The sequence below is a fragment of the Pinus tabuliformis genome, chromosome J (assembly GCF_031772625.1).
Source record: "Pinus tabuliformis cultivar Carrire ecotype Pingquan chromosome J, CPIR1, whole genome shotgun sequence".
NCBI lineage: Eukaryota > Viridiplantae > Streptophyta > Pinopsida > Pinales > Pinaceae > Pinus > Pinus tabuliformis.
The window spans coordinates 1,649,657,722-1,649,675,495 of record NC_142295.1 but is presented as its reverse complement, the minus strand read 5'-3'; the positions used below and the strand labels follow the sequence as shown (position 1 = coordinate 1,649,675,495).

Genomic DNA, 17,774 nt, shown 5'->3' with positions numbered 1-17,774 from the left:
CATCTTCAAATCAACCAGTGGGCATCAACAACAAAAGCTGCAATGAGCAGTTTTCCAAACACAGCAAAAGCAACAGTGAGTTGTTTTTCAAAGTCATCAGCCAGTGGGCGTTCATCAAATTGTGTCAATGGACACCGGAAGCTGTTTTCAAGCAAAGCACAGTTGGATCCTTTTGTGGCTTGGCACATGATGGAGTTGTCAAGCGACATTCAGAGATGAATCAGACATGCAGTTGATTCATGTTCTCTTCAAATTTGAGTTTTTTCCAGCATTCAGCTTTGGCGGTTTTTCAGGAAAATGTTTTTTGAGGACCAACTTGAGAACTTGGAAGATGGTTCCTTGTTCGTTTTGGAATTATCATTGGGAGGGATGTTAGCCTATCTCTCTTAAATATCAATAATGAATCCAATTATTAAATTAAATAAATAAAATCATGAGAATTCCTCAAACTAAGGATTCTAGTTTGAGCTTTGGATGAGAGATTCTCTCCAACTAGCTCTCCTAGATTAATGTGTAAGTTGAGAAATTGTCACAACCAAGTGAGTCTAAGATAGACGCACTATCTTAAAACCATTTGCTCATGTATTTAAATGTATTATTAAATTATTTGAATAAGAGAGAATTACAGGAGCATGCGAGACCACATGATGGCTCTCTGTCTTTTCCGCCAGTTTAATTTTTGTGTGTTAATTTGTTGTGCATATGGTTTTATAGCTTTGTGATTCTTCTTCAAGGGAAGGGTATAACTGAAAACTAGGGGATGTGAGAGAGAATCCTAGTCGACCAAGACATAATCAACCACACTAGGCCCCCCACTATGGGGGAGGCATGTGAACCTACTCGAATCCAAAAAGGAAGGATGTAGTTCAAGATCGAGAACTCATTAGACTTGTGAAGGCATTAAAGATACCTATTGTACACTGCAAGGGGATACCTATTGTACACTGCAAGGGATCCCAAAGCGTCCACCTAAGACCTATAAAGGTCCACTAAACCTAGGTCGATCTTGATGGAGACGAGTTTGGTTGAGTCTAGTATAGGCATTGAAATCCTTCATGAGGATGACGTCCCCCAACACCATATACTAAACAAAGTCCACATAAAGATTATGGTAACGATCCCCCTCTAAATCACTATGAAAACTTGAGGACATCAAAGGGAAGTAACAAATGGCGATGTAGATATCTTTGGGGTGTGAAAATTCCTAAGCCGGAATCCCTACTGCAGCACACTGATGTTACTTCTCCTACTTGTTAATCCATGCAAGTTATTTATTGTGTTCTATGGTAAATATTGAAGCAAATACATCTACAACCTTCACTTGATTAACACACACACACATATATATGTGTGTGTGTGTGTGTGTGTGTGTGTGTGGAAACAAAATACTGAGCAAGAAAGACAAATACAACACATAGGACACAGTTTTTTTTAGACAAAAAGTCCCCAGGAAAACCTAATGCGGGAAAACCAATGCAGTAGCTCTTAGGGTTTTATTATTATGTAGGAGAAAATATGAGTATTCTAGGATGCTCAACTAGCAATTTGATACACAGAGAATACTTAACAAAACACTGGTGAAATAATCTCACCCAGTCACTGGAGAATCAGTGACTGATCCTGTTGCTCTGGAGGCTCTACATCACCCTCTACGTGGCCTCTATGCAAAATTGTGTCACCCTAGGCAGTTTTTGCGTCACCCCTCCTGGGTATTACGCTAGGCAGTTTCTGCATCACCCATCCTAGGTATTACGCTGCCTCTCCTCTGGATCCTCTGTTGACTGAGAAATCGACTTTCTGCCTCCCAGACTCACACCCTAGCTTCTGGCAACTAAATTTCGACTTCCCTCAACAAGAACTCGACTTCCCCTCAAGGATTGCATTACCTTTGCGTCAGCACTGCGTGGGCTTGCATCAGCCTTCCTCTGGACATCTTCATGTTCTCCCTCTGCCTCGTACTCTCCGCAAATTCCTTCTCTCTGATTCTCACGGCCCCTCCGCTGCAAGATCTCCTCAATTGATTTTCCTCCTGAGAACTTCTCACTTCAAAAAATCAATTTTCTCAATCTTTGTCTGTGTTTTCCAAATGACCCTCAAGCCCCCTCTTATATCTTCCTGTTGGACAACCAATGGCCTAGATTAAAACATAACCAAAGGCTCAAATCGTTTTGGCTTGATCCGTGGATTTTTCTAGAAGTTTCGCCCCTAATTAGATTAATACCCATTAATATTTTAATTTTCCTAAGTTTAGACTTAGGGACCCCATTAAAAATATTATTTATTTTAATAAAATCACTTCTGGGTGGAATTTCCCAAAACGCTTTCTGGGTTCTTTGGAATACTTGTGCCCAAGCCTCCCTACAAAATTTGAGGCTTAGAGCACATCCGATGCTACCCCAAATCAACATGGGGATCATGCCAAAAATCGTAACCCACATGAATCTACCAAACTCATCTGATGTAACATGGTGACCTGCCCTAAAGGGAGTCCTAGAACAAACAAGCAACACCTTCTAAACCACAAAGATTGCTTGCACTCCTAATCTTTCATCTGCTAACCCATAAGCAATGATACCCTATATAGTCTAGAATGATTTTGGAAAGGCTCGCATGGATCTTAGTCAAGAATAGAATATCCAATGATCTCAATGCATCATAAATAGATCCCAACAAAGACCAAAATACTCCATTACAATTCCAACAACTAATGAAGACCCTACACCCACTCTAGTGAGTGCATCATTTGGCAAGGCCTAGTTGAGTGTGTCTAAGTGGGTATGAAATTTGAATCCTTGATATCTACCCTAAGGTCCTTAAGAATTGTCCATCATTGATCTTCCAAGCTACAGCTACCTATTCTCGAGATTGTTTGAGCTTAGCAACCTAGGCTCTAGTAAGGTCAACATCAAGGAAAATCCTATAAGAAAGGGAGAAGAGTTTCCATTTAGCTAGTAGGGTCTACAATCAACCTCCCAATGTGTAGAAGCAAATAAAAGTGTAGAGTCAAAATCAAACAATGCATTTTGTGGGGTCAAATTAGGAAGCCCAAAGGTGTCCTAAAGAAAAGAAACCCATGACTCTATGGCATCCAAAGGAGAGAAGATGGTGTTACAAGTCCCCTTGCCCTCATATTTAGTTCTCAAGCTCATATGATACGCTCCTTAATGAATTTGGCCTAAACAACTTCTTCAACCTCAGAATGGGAATGTGCCTTCATACCCAAACAACTTCATTGAATAAGAGTTGAGGGTTTCCTATATCATCTTGACTTCTTATTTGTACAGAACCTACTAAGAACATGTATCTTTGTGTTTATGCTTAAGATCCAAGATTTCCATGAATAAGGGGTTACTCCATAATGACCATATGTGCTTGCACACTTGGGATGGTGGTTACACTTTTGAGCTTGAATTTTAAGCACGAGTTGCACACATATTCATGCATCTCATAAAGTGCTCCACCATCAAAGGCAACCTTTCACACTCTTCCATGCCCTTATTAATAAGATCTTTCTCTTAGAAACCTCATAATTGCCACGTTTAGGCATTTGACTTGTTTCAAATCCTCAATGGAAGGGGATGTCCACCTTGGATGACTCCATTACACATTATCCTATGCCATTGATGAGGACATCCCTTGGGAGATGCCACACATCCCTTGAGGAGGTTCTTCATGGTTTTATGCCTTAGATGAGGACATTCACTTAGGGACATTGCTTACACATTTTTATTGGAGGATGTCTCGTCTTAGAGTTACACATGCCACCCATAGGGATTATTACTTGGGATTTGCATTGTCGAGAAGGATGTTTCAACTTGGAGAGTTATCATCCACATTGAAGGAGATCTAAGAGGTTTCAAACCCCTAGATCTACGGTTTCATTGCATGTTTTGAAGATATCCTAGCTTTAGGAGCAATTATCTTTTGCCAAAGTGCCTAAACTTCCACCAAATCAATGCCACTAGATGTGATGTGGCCATGTGACTCTAAGATGAGACCTCCTCCAATAGATGTGTGTAAGCAACCCACTTAAGTGGGCATCCTCCTCCAAGTAGGGTATGAAACCATAAGAAGGTTCTTCATGGTTTCATGCCCTACTAAGAGGGCCTGGATTTAGGAGCAATTAACTTTAGACAAAGTGCCTAGATTTATACTAGATCAATGCCATTAAATGTCAAGTGGCCACAGCGGATCTAAGAGGAGATATCCTCCAATAGATGTGTCCAAGCAACCTCCTTAAGTGGATATCCTCCTCCACGTATTGGCATGAAACCGTGATCAAGTTCCTCGTGAAGTTTCATGGTTCCATGCCCTACTTCGAGCCTAGAGGAGGAAGTCCACTTAAGGAGGTTGTTTACACACATCTATTGGAGGATGTCTCATCTTAGAGTCAAACATGCCACCTCATGAGGATCATTACTTAGTCTTTGCATAAATTGAGGATGACGTTCCACCTTGGAGAGCTATACATCCACAATGGCAGAGACCTATTAGGACACTTCCTAGGTCCTCCTAGCAACTATTCACTTCCATTTTCAACTTGTGACATGCATATTTAACTCCTTGTAGACTTAATCCTTTGATGAGATTGCCCTCTTGTATTGGCCTCTTTTCTCCAATTTCCCTTTTGTTGGATTGGAACTAATCTCCTAATCCCTCCAACACTCTTTTACTTCTTGAAAAAAACATAACAAATCATTGTTTTACTAAAGCTACTCTCTTATCACCTTGTGCCTCATTGTTTAACTTTGCTAAGCTATAGGAGAGTTGGCCTAAAGTAAGAGGATTGATTGCTTAGGTGACAATGATAACCATCCTAGTAGTTCCCTCTTAGGTTGCACCTTGTGGATTAGGGCTTTTATTGGGGAGGTGTCAAACGGTACCATAATATTTCGAGTTTGAGGTGCTTATTTTGTTCTTTACCAATTCATACCTTAAACTAAATAGGTCAGATAACGTAGGGTAATTTTATTAATGTCCAAAGAATGACCATAAATAGGTCAAAGCATATAGCTTCGTGGGATCAACAAGTTTGTGTAGCAAAGGGGTGTTATCATTCTCCAAAACTCACATACTTTAAAATTCAAAGTTAGATTGGGCAAGGGATCAAACAACTTTGCAGAGCTTATGGCCTTGAAGCTAGTAATTATGCTTTCAGCTGTAAAGGGTGGCTCAAAGAAATAGTTTTTTTGGTGATCCTCAAGTACTGATCAAGTAGATGCAGGGTTTAGGCACTTTGGATCATTCTTAAATGAGGCCTCTCTTTGACAAAATACAAAATATCACATCTACTTATAACTCAGTATCTAGGTCACTGGATTCATCCTAAACCCCCTATGAATCCCGAATCCAGCGAATCCGACACAATTCGGTCCGGATTCGTGTCCAAATCATATGACACGTCGTGTCCGTTTCCGACACGTCGAATCCGAGGCCTGTCACGATTTTCAAAAGTGTGTCGCAATTTTGGGACACGTGTCCTGTTTCCAGGACTCGCTAAGCTCAGTGCAGGAAAGAAAAGGGCGTGTTTGCTCATTAATATTTTCATTTGGCAAGTGATTTGTGCTGTTGCAGCAAGGAGTAGAGCATTTTGGCAGCGTCATGATCAAGTCTAGGCCCTAGTATTGATATGCTATTCATGGTAATGTTAAATTCTTAAAATAAAAGTGACATTCTCCTTAATCTTCATTTTCATCCTTTTACTTAAATTTTTAACATTACCATGAAATGACTCAGGATGTTTGAGAGTGGTTCCGGCCTCATTGGATTTCATATGGAGAAAGTAGAATTTTAGATTTCATTCAAAATCCAGCAGGCTTATCAGTTTTTCTGTTTTTAGGATTTTAGGATTGGGGGATTGCAATGTGTCCATTGAATTTTGTCATGTATTAAGGTATGGAACTCGTATTTAATCAAGAGCACCAAACCAAGAGCTTCTGAATATGTCGCTCCCGCTCCCAAGTAACATTGTTCCTGATGATATGGGTCTGGACACCACTGTTGAGTTGGCGTTGGCCAACATGGATCTCAATGATCCAGTGCTAGAGCCTATTAGATTTGATGACTTAGAGGGGTCAACCTCCATAGCAGCAGATGCAGAGGCGACTATGGATACAGGGGAGGAGGAGGATGCAGAGGAGAGCAGTGGGGACCATGATGATGGGGACAGTGATGCTGATTCTGATGTTGATTGATGCCTTGCGGCTTGTATACCTGTAGTTGTTTTATATTTTATTTTTCTATTTGCCATTGGCATTGCACCAACACTACCTATGTAATACATTTTGATTTGATGACTTAATGAGAAAACTACAATTGTCAGTGTGTTTATCTTACTATCTTGTAGTTGTAAGTTGTCTTTCAGTTATGAATTATGAATCATGATTTAAATTTTTAATAGATTTATCATTTATGTGACCAGTACCACTGACATTTATTTGAATTTTGTATGTACTATGCATGCTAATAGCTATAGATGAAGATCTATGTTTGAAATCAATAAATTTGTATCATTAATTAGATTTGTGTAAGAAATATGATAATATCTAATTTTTAATATATATATATATATAATAAAATAATATACAACGTGTCCTGTTCCGGGGGGTCAGCGTGTCCGAATCCAACACCACGAATCTCGAATCCTACGTGTCCCAAATCCCCGTGTCAGGTGACTTAGCTCAGTATCATATCATCATTTCTACAAAGAAAGCAATATGATAGCAGATGGTTTATCAAAAGCTGGACTTCTTATGGATACTAGACAATGGCTCATCAGCAATGAAGCAGAAAGAAGAAGTGCTGAATATCTCCATCCTTTTTATTAGTGACTCTATGAAGTTGTTTTTTGTTTATTTCAATGCTCTTTGCAGACTGATGATTGATAAGGGGATCTTCAATACTTGTTTTGATGTATATACAAGAATTTTTATTTTTTGAAGATTTTTAACTCATAAAAGGCTAGGAGCCTTAGTTTATGATGTAACTCATGAGTATAGTCAATAGATACAGGAAATCACATTTTTTGAACATGATCATTGGTTTCAGTTTATGAGGAAACAGTCGTTTGTAAAATTTTGGACTCGTGGATTTGCTTGTTGGAATCTAGCAATATTTATATGGCACCTGAAGAATGTAATTTCACTTTTATTAATGATATTATGATTTATTTTCCACGGGAAAAAAAGGTGGTCAAAGCAACTGCTAGGTACATCAGAATCAAAAAATAAGTGGGAGTACAACTGCATCTCCTATAAAAGCAAATTTAATCTATGAGATCTAGGACCTAGAATCTAAAGTCTATCATCTACTAGTGATATACAAAACTGGGAACCACAAAGAAGAAAAAAAACCCCTGTTATTGGAAAAGTACAATCCAAAGTGATACAGGTTCAGAGCAAAGTGACATTAGCCCTGCGCCTATTTCTTCTCTGAATTCCTTTGTTTCTTGCAGAGAGGAATTTCCAGGTGATGACATGTCCAAAATGCCAAAATGCTGGAGTATGATGGTTATTGTTTGCAATTTGCATTATGGTGAATTCCCCACAATTGATAGAATGAAACACGCAAAGCTTTTTCTGTCTGTCAAAATTTGAGTTTAAACCCAATCACAATGAAGATAATCTGCCTTTGAGTCAGTAGTTTATTGGGATAGCTGGACAATGGGAGAGGAGAATATATTGGGGATCAAGGTTCTCATGCAGTGGACGCAGAGACATGCAACAGTAAAAGAGAGCAGGCAGATGTCCCTCATACGCATAAATTTTGATATTTTCATTTATGCACTATATTAGCAGCACTTAAGTTTTAATAATTACCAATTAACCTTGCTGGCACTGTAACATAATCAAACTGACCATATGTCAACAGTTTCTCTATAATATGCATGCTCCATGAAGTGTGACAGTCACCACCTAAGTCACAAGGTTTGCAGGAATTAAATGGAAAAAATCAAAAATCAAAGAATATAGAATTAGCAGATTACATTCGGTTAATTTCATCAAATATTAACAGCTATAAATGATGGTTGTCTTACCTGCATATGAGAAACAAGCCACCATGTATTTAATTAATCTTAACTGTTGATCACCATTCAAACTGGGACCTAGATGGATAAATATATGCATTATTTTGTCCTCTGTAGATCTCCAACTTCATCTTCATTGTGCTCTGCATTGGTTGAAATATTTGTGTGCCGGAATAATTGTGGCCAGCTAATGACTTGTCACAGCCAAGAATGTTACACAAATATTTCACAGGAAGGTCGGTTTTCGAGTACCCAATGCCTTTTTTCAATGGGTCATGGTGGTCTGCTACCAACTGTCAGGCTCACATAGTATAAGTTATATTTTATAAAAGTTAACTTGTATGCATGCACACACATATATCAGACTCTGACATTATATATATATATATATATATATATATCTATATATATATATATATATATATATATATATCTATATATATATATATATCTATATATATATATATATATCTATATATATATATATCAGATTGTTAATGTTATTTTTATTTTTGATTTATGTTCATTTACACTTTATATATAAAAGATTAATATGATATTATGTGTCTCTTGTCCCACAAACAAGGGACTCTTGATATTATATCAAGCTCTCACATAGTGTGTGTGTGAGAGAGAGAGAGAGAGATAGAGTGTGTTTGGTAATGCTAGAGAGAGAGAGAGAGAGAGTGTGTTTGGTAATGCTATTATTATTGTCCCTTGTCCCACAAACACAAGGGGGTCTGTCTGGCTAGGCTGTGACCATAAATTAGATAATTATTATTATTATTATTATTATTATTATTATTATTATTGTAAATTACATAAGATTAACTTCTATATAATATAAGTTTAAGTTGTACAATCTGAGTGGGCCTAACAATTAAGAACATGGGTTTTCTTCTTGGAGGTCACATGTTTAACCCCAGAGGGGGGTAGGGTATGTACATGTGAGAAAGCTGTTGTTCGTGGATATTTGTGTGGCACTGGCAAGGTACCAACAAATATCATACTTGCTTACAGGCTAGAGGCTAGAAAGTGGGCTGAAATGTATTTTCCAGGCAGGCCTCCATGCCCAAAAATTTATATCGACGACGACATTTTAAACATAAAAATTGTTATTAATTTAGTCTATTTTATGCATGTATACAGAGAAAGGAACAAGCTTGCTGACTCATTAACAAAAGATGGTTTGCATATTGCACCTGGCTCTTGGAATATGCGAGCAAAGCAGGAGGATGTTTTCGCTAAATATGATCCAAGACATTTTCTGTAAGACTATGGATTTTCTATTTTCTGCTGTTATGATGGCGTTGAGGTTTATGTTACTATATCTTTACTGATCCTTGAAGAATCTTTTCAGATCCATAAAATTTTGTAAAACTTTGGGCATATAGAATGGATATAAAGGAAGATTGTATGTGGGACTCTTAAAAACTATCATATGGCCTGTGTAGGTTTCTTAAAGTTATTTATTTTTGAAAGACTTTAAACTGGATATGACTTTCCTTGAGGTCTGTGGGAATATTGAATCTTGAAGTCATGGTCAATAGTAGAATGATGATGCAGTGATGATGTGGTACTTGGTACACTCATGGATATGTATTGAATGCCAGAAGATATCTGAAAAATGCAATTTTGTTTCATTGACAAAACTACGATTTTTTATCAAGGAAAAAAAAATACAATAAGTTACATTATATATGTAGAACATAGTTTATATACTTTAACTGAAGATTTGTATGTGGGACTCTTAAAAGACTATCAAAGTTATTTAATTTTGAAAGATTTTAGACTGGATATGACTCTCCTTGAGTCTGTGGAACAATGAATTTTGAAGTCATGGTCAATAGTTGAATGATGAGGCAGTGATGATGTAGTAATTCGGTACACTCGTGGATATGTATTGAATGCCATAAGATATCTGAAAATTGCAATTTTGTTTCATTAACAAAACTACGATTCTTTTTCAAGGGAAAAAAATACAATAAATTATATTATATATGAAAAACATAATTTATATACTTTAAGAAAAGATTGTATATGGTACTCTTAAAGACTCGCATATGGCCTGTGTAGGTTTCTTGAAGTTATTTATTTTAGAAACATTTTAGACTGGATATGACTCTCCTTGAGGTCTGTGGGAACATTGAATTTTGAAGTCATGGTCAATCGTTGAATGATGAGGCAGTGATGATGTGGTACTTTGGTACACTTAATACTTACGGATATGTATTGAATGCCAGAAGATTCTGAAAAATGCAATTTTTATTTCATTGACAAAATTACGATTCTTTTTCAAGGAAAATAAAAAATACAATAAGTTATATTATATATGGAAAACATAATTTATATACTTTAAAACATAATTTATATACTTTAAAAAATAATTTATACAGCTAATCTCTCTCTCTGTTTATATATATATAACACCCGTGAAGTAAATGGCAAATTCTATCAATGTTATTATCATAGCAACTGCTTTCCAAATTTCATTGTCACCGCATTCGAGCACAAACATTAACACAAACCATGTGACTTAAGTCATTACAAAGTGGCACTCCAATAGATTTGCATTTATTTGTGACAATGGTAGATTTTTTCGTGTGTAGATTCATTGTTTTTCCAACTACTTCAATGGAAGCCTTTGTCTTTAACAGCATACGGTGGCAAGCCATGTCCTCATTTTTGTACTACAGCTTCTTCTCTTTCTTTCTTTTTAAATAGTAGTAGGCATATTCCATTAACTGTGTTATTGGGAAGGCCAGAAACCTTACCTGAGAGCTGGGCTGTGAAGACCAGAAATATTTTTGGTTTCATGTGTTTTTTCACAGTCAATAGAGTGCAGAGGCCCCTTGCCAGTCAAGGAGCATCTGAGCGTTCCGTAAGAAGCCAGAAGCCCTGCACAGGGAATGCCCATGGGAGTCGGGAGTAGCAAGGCTCTACCACTAAAGATCCCAGAACATTCCAGCTATTTCTTGAGCAGCTCCCATTGGAAAGGGAAAACACTGGGAATGGGTTCCCCAACCCTGAGGACTAGTTTCTATTCAATAAACAATCTTGCATTATTCATCCCGCACTATAAGATTCCTAGTGCTTTGGGGCTATGATGTATTGAATTGAGAAACAGCACAAAATTGTCAAATTTTTTGTATGACAACCATTCTATTTTCCTTTCTGATTGAGAACACTCGAAACCAACCTTCTGAAATCAGTCAGATTATATCGTAGCATAGCGTAGCATATAATCACATTGTCTACCATTTATTAATGCAAGATGCCAGGTGTCAATTTGTAAGGATATTTCCAAATATAATCACACTGCCCAGTGCTTATTAATGCAAGATGCTAGGTGTCATTTCATAAGGATATTTCCACATACCCGACAACCAATGACTGGAAGATTTAACCATATATACGCCTATTACCCTACAACCTGAATACATGCCCCTGACTGATCCCATTAAGATTGTATGTCTCTTATTTAGAAGACAATTAAAGTGTTCCGTCTACAGAAGCCTATGTCTGACAGATACACCTCACTTCCTAATATACAACAATGGCATCCGAAGTTAAATATCATCAGGCGGTTTTACAGCAAATTTCCACAGATATGTGAATTACGTAGCAAAAGGCTCCCATATGTTCAAACATTTCATCCAGATCTATGCCACTATTGTCTATAATTTAAACGAGACCCAAATTGCCCACTGTGGAACTTCTATAAATTCAAACACATTGAACTCATAATCAACAGTTTTGTTAGAACAACTAGATGATGGCAAGGTCCATCTGGATTATGTCATAGAAAAAATACAATGTCTAATGTTGTCTAAATCATTGCAATAGGATGGAAACAGCTAACCTAACTAAAGAACTAGCCAAGAGAGCTTAACAATCAACAAAAATTAGAAGAAACATACAAGAAACTAGCTATTTAATTGACACCCCCAACCTCCCATACAATTATTATCATTCAACAAACCACACTCCGGACAACACATTTTTCAATAGAACAGGAAACACATAAAATACTAACAGAAATAAAAGGTATTTCCCAACAGATTGGCTTGACGATTACTATACTTGGCCTACAGTATGGCAGGGATTGAAATGGTAAGGAGCATATTTTCTAATAGATAGTGTCGCAGAATATTGTTGGCAGTAAAAAAAGGTTGTCCGTTCAGGACCATAGACTTGTACACTGTGCACAGGAAAGTGATTCAAACAATGATCAGTGCGCAAAAATTACCAACCAAGCAATAAAACAGCTTCTAAGAAACCAAAAAAATGCAGCTACAAAAGGGAAAACTTGTATTGAATTCCAGCAAGCACTGTTGTTTTCTCTGACAGGTTTTAAGTATAAAACATAGAAGGCAACGCCTGCACGTTGCCACACTGCCGAAAGACATCAAATGAAAACCCTGCAAATATTTTGGAAGAAGCTTTCAACACATAATACATTAATAATCCTGATACATACTACATGATTGGTTGGACCATCATCCTAGACTATTGGAGACAAGCAGCCACTGGTAACAAAGAAGCATATTTGTGTAACAATATTAATGTTGATGTCATCGACATTTTATCCACACACCCAAAATCGCATCTAATATTTCACCTTAAGAAAGAAATGAATCGAATGTTCTAGGTTATATTCAACACATTCCTGTTAGGTGTAGGCTGTTCTTAATCATACCTCTGAGCTTTAAAAAGGACAGAAACGTCCTGTTTATTGTTTGACGTGGAATTGTTGTAGCTGATTGCCTTCAGTATTCGGGTGATCGCTGAACTAAGCGCGCTGTCAGGAGAATTTGACGATTTATTGTTTGCATTAGAATGCAGTCCTGCAATAGAAGGCTTCTTTTCTTCTCCGTTTCCTACAGCGTTCGCTTCTTGTGCCTTCGTATTCTCTACGAACATTTCTTTTGCCGGCTGGCTATTGCTGTTTTCCTCTCTCTGCTTTAATTCATGCTCGCGTGAGTCCAAAGCTTGCTTGACACGCCTTACAAATCCAGATTTCCTCTTCTTGGCTCCAGTAAATTGGGTAGTCTGGATGTGTCTACTCGAGTCATTGACTGCAGCCCCCTGATCTGGTTTAGATTCATCCACTGCCATCTCCTTTTCTTCAGCGCATCTGGCATCTTCGGGAGAAGGAGGAGCCCCATTTTTAGTATGGTCTTCCGAAGTCGGCTCCTCTTGTTGTGGATTTTGATCTTCGGTTTTGTTCTCTGCCTCTTCTTCTACACTATTCGTTACATCCTTACCCCCGTTCTGCTCTTCTGTTTCTTTTCCTTCTTTTTCAGGGATGTGACTCTGTGCTCCGTCGTCTTTCTCTGGGTGGCATTGCTCAGAGACCGTGCCAACGCCAGAACCGTGAAGTTGTTGAGGCTCCACTTCCACCTCTGGCTTACCGGAAATTTGGCTATCCCCGAAATATGAAGTTTTAGCCCGTTTGGCCTCGGTTTCAACCTCGGCCTCGGCTTCTGCACCTTCATCAGCGCTGGACAAAGAGACGCGCTTTCTCTTTTGATGAGAGAATGGAAATCCAGACTTGCGCCTCGCCTTCCTTCCAGGCTTTGAAATCCTACCGCCATAACTGCAACCACAAATGAAACATAATCGCACTCCTAATTATCTCTGCTGCCTGGCCCCGCCCTAACCTAAAGTTTTAAAATACAGCAAGAGAGACGGAGAGAGAAACCTGTCTTCGAATGCCTGTACAACATCAGCACACGATTTAACGTTATCATAGGGCTCCCATGTATTTGCAGTCTCTGGCCATCCCCGCCTGCAAAAATATTTTAAGATGTAAATGAAGTTGATTTAAAATTAAGAAACACCATGTGTATAAATAACAATTGGGACTCACCACTTAACCAAATATTGGACCTGTCCCTGCATCCAGAAAAACAGAACCGAAATCTCAAATCAGCCCAGGTTAAACCCTTATCTGGCATGGAAATGTAAATAAAAATGTACATAAAGGTTACCTTGCGAATTCGTTTCTTTCTTATATCTTCGACTTCATAAAACCCTTCTCCAAGCACTTGTCCATTCTCAGACTCCTCCTCTCCCTGTTCTTCTTCATCTTCTTCCTCCTCCTGCTGCTCTTCTTCGTGTTCCTGTTCTTCCCCTTCGCTTTCTTTGGTTTCTTCGTCCTCCTCTGTGCCCTCCCTTGGGCCTCTTCTAACCCTCCTCTTGCTGCTCGACTTCATTGAGCTGCCGCTGCCGCTGTCCACGCTCCTCCTCCTACTACTCCAGACTCCTCTGCCTACCATCTACACTCCTCCACGCTCATTCGCCGCTCAGCCTTGCCAAACCAAACATATTCCATTCCAGAATCCCTCAAAATAGAAAGCTTTGTTTAATGTAACATCTAGCAATTAGCGGCAGAAATTCATTTCAATTCCACCTCTGTATCCCTTCTTACATCGAATGCCCAGTCGCGTTCAATGAAGTTTGAGAGGATTTCAGTCACAACACACAACCTCTGCCAAGTTCACAACCTTCTCTATGACGCTTTAGAAATACGATTGTCGTTTAAATAGATCTAATTATAGCATAGGGAAGTCATCCTTAAATAAAGGTTCAGCTAGTTCTCTTACATCCCTTTGGCGAAATGTTCATATATACTTTGACAAGCGAAGCTTGATTTGACCTCTTATCGAGATATTTTATGAAAAACAAAGGTTTGAAGGAGCTAAATTCGCACTAGAGCGAGGTGGAAATATAGTGTCGGGAGAAAATTTAAAACACATTCATCTCATGTAACTTATCCTTTCCTTAATAGGTTATGGATTGTTAACTAAATTTCGGGTATGGCTTACTTTTTCCATCCTTGGACGGTGGATTCTCATCTTTCAAATAAATTATGATCTCGTTTTTACTTTATAAGGTTACTTTTTAAGGTGGATAAACTAGAGAATCGATTTAAAAAAATGGCTGCGGGAAATTTATAAACGGTGTTTTTAAAAATTAAACCATATTCCTATATTCATTGAGAAGCAAGGCAATCGGCCAATCAAACTCTTATTGTAAAATAACTTTTATAAAACTCCTGATAAGTTAGATTGATTTCCTTTTCCCTAAGCAAAATTGTTGTATCTAACCATCGTTTTTAATTATGTAGTTATTATTTCCATTACTCGTGTGAACCCAACGTGATAATAATAAAAGCAAGAATTCTTCGAAAGTACAACTAGGGGGAGAGATAACAAAGGACATTTAAAACCTACATGTAAAATCCAAACAGCGCTTAGCTTGGAGATCGTGTACTCCATTACGGACAAAACATTCAAATGATATTTGGTTTGAGCATCAACTACTACGCATCAATTTAACAAAGATGTGACCATTTTATCATTAAGTACAAGTAACAAACATTTTACCACTTTCTCATTAGGTATTGGGGAACTTTGTCGTTAGGTATCGAGGACATTCTTGGTTTTGACTAGTTATATGTGTCGTTTACACTAATAAAAAAATCATACATGATCTAATATTGAGTTATGGATTATTAGATAAAAGCTTGCAATTGCCATAACAATAGGAGAAATATGAGTTTTGTGTATTAAAATAAAAATAGAAGCTCGCAATTGCCATAACAATATGAGAAATATGAATTTTGTATATTAAAATAAAATAAAATAAATTGCTTGTGTATGTATTTTGGTTTTGATTTTATTATTGTTATTATTTGTCTTAGTTATTTTTGGAGTTGTCTAACGAGGCCGAGGAATTGTCCGGACTGTCAAAAGTGGCTAGAATCTGCTTACAAAAATTTCAAAAAAAAATTGTAGAGGCAGTGTTTGAATCGTGTTTTTGATGGTGGAAATGGATTCAGCATAATCAAAAACGTTTAGGACACCCAAAATTTTGAAGTTTAACAACTATAACTTGGATTTACAATAATCCTTGCCGGATTTTCTCTAAATATGACCGGAATTTCCATAACTTTCCGAGCAACTCCTCCACCTCGTTAGACTACGCGGTTATTTTTTGTTGATTTGGATTTGTGCGTAGTAGTATAAAATAAATATTTATTATTTTTTAAGATAGGTCATTTGATTAAATATTTATTATTTTTTAAGATAGGTCATTTGATTTATTTTTAGAATGGTTAATGTAGTATTTTTATTTAAAGTTTTGTTTTGTTTTTAGAAAGAAAAATCAAACAAGTTTTCTATTAATGAAAATTCAGTTTACATATGTCTCATAAACATGATATATCAAAGTCATTTCCATGCCAAAACTATTAAAAGTGGATACATCAACATTTTGATAACAAGCATATGCCTCAGATTGACCTTAAGTATAACAAAATTTGGGCATAATAACTACTACATCACTAGTACTAAAAACTATTTATTAAAGTCTATCTCCAAAATTAGATATAAAGTTTAGTATTGGCTCAAAGCTAGGGCAAAGGCCGGGAGGAGAAGCCGGAAATACAGCACCCATTTCAAGAGTATCTTTAGCATCTAGCAGGAACAGCCCTAAAGAGACTGAGAGACCGGATCAGAGCTACGAAGGAATCCAGGAGTCAAGGGAGGAAGAAAGGCGATCTGTTCAAGGGTCTCAGGTAATTAATCCCTCTCTGATTGAATCCCTAAATCCTCCGATTTCTTATGAGAAGGAGATTAGCCCGGAGCTCGGAATTTCTCCCCAGATCGCTGGGCCAGATCCTCATAGAGGATTGCAGACGGACGAAGCCCTAAGAAACACCACAAGAGGAACCAAAGCTTCAGAAGGGCAGAGGAAAAAGCAGAGATTGATCAAATCCCAAGGGGTAGAAGGGAATTTGGTGCTTGGAATGGATGTCCAGATTGAAGAAGTGTTGGAGGTCGCTGAATGTACCCTGGTTGGCAGAGCCAGAGGGAAGAAATTCTCTTCCGAGTTCATTCAAGCCTGGGGGAAGCAGAACTGGCAATCGGATTTAATTAGAGATTTCCGGGTTCTGACCTTAGCTAAAGGATGGTTCTCAGTCAGGTTCGATAATAAAGAGGCAGCAGATTGGGTTATGAAGAGACATTGGTCGCTTGGAAACATCCCGGTGCTTTTTAAAAACTGGAGTCCAATGTTTGATGCAGACCACGAAAAGGCTGATGTCTTCCCGGTATGGGTTAGAGCACCAGGGCTGCCATCGTTCCTATGGGTCGAATCGGTGTTCAAGGCGATCGGGAACCGGCTAGGCACTTATTTGGAGGCTGATATGTCTTTTCAGGAAACTCACAACAGGACAATGGCTCGGATCCTGGTTAATCTTAAGCCCAGTGGAGGATTGGCAGAGAAAATCATCCTTCAGTACAAAGATTATGTTTTTGAACAAATCTTGGACTATGAATATTTACCGTTTCGCTGCCATAGATGCCATGAGTATGGGCATTTGGCAAAGGAATGCCCTTTAGGAAGACGCTGGAGAAGGTTTCAGAGAACAAGGGAGAGGACGGAAAAGACCTACAGGCGCCCTCATTTCCATCCAAACAAGGAGATCCCAGCAGCTCAGGAGGATGATCATATGGATATAGACATGCAGCAGGGGAGCCAAGGCCAGGAAGCAGGAACCCAGGCACCACCAAAGGAAAGAAATGTTGCCGATCCGGAACCAGGGGAATCTCTGAAGGCCGCTGAAGAGGCACCATCGACCGCAGCCCCAAGCCCTGTAGAGGATCAAAAGGGTATGAATTCAAATTCAATTCTCTCTTCTCCTCCTATCGTTGAAAATAAAGACAATTGTATGGATAAA

At 38.1% G+C, this 17,774-nt stretch overlaps 1 protein-coding gene across 1 annotated transcript in view; it reads right to left on the bottom strand.

Moving 5' to 3' along the window:
- LOC149233871 (chromo domain-containing protein LHP1-like) overlaps positions 1-14,629 on the bottom strand; it is a 55,580-nt gene extending 40,951 nt beyond the window's left edge. Inside the window, exons 1-4 of the mRNA XM_089379874.1 lie at positions 14,020-14,629; positions 13,899-13,924; positions 13,731-13,817; positions 12,726-13,625 (exon numbers count right to left, since the gene is read on the bottom strand). Of these exons, the coding sequence (XP_089236000.1) occupies positions 12,726-13,625; positions 13,731-13,817; positions 13,899-13,924; positions 14,020-14,307 (1,301 nt within the window). The 5' untranslated portion in view covers positions 14,308-14,629. The remainder of the gene's footprint in view (positions 1-12,725; positions 13,626-13,730; positions 13,818-13,898; positions 13,925-14,019) is intronic.
- Positions 14,630-17,774: the final 3,145 nt, after the last annotated feature.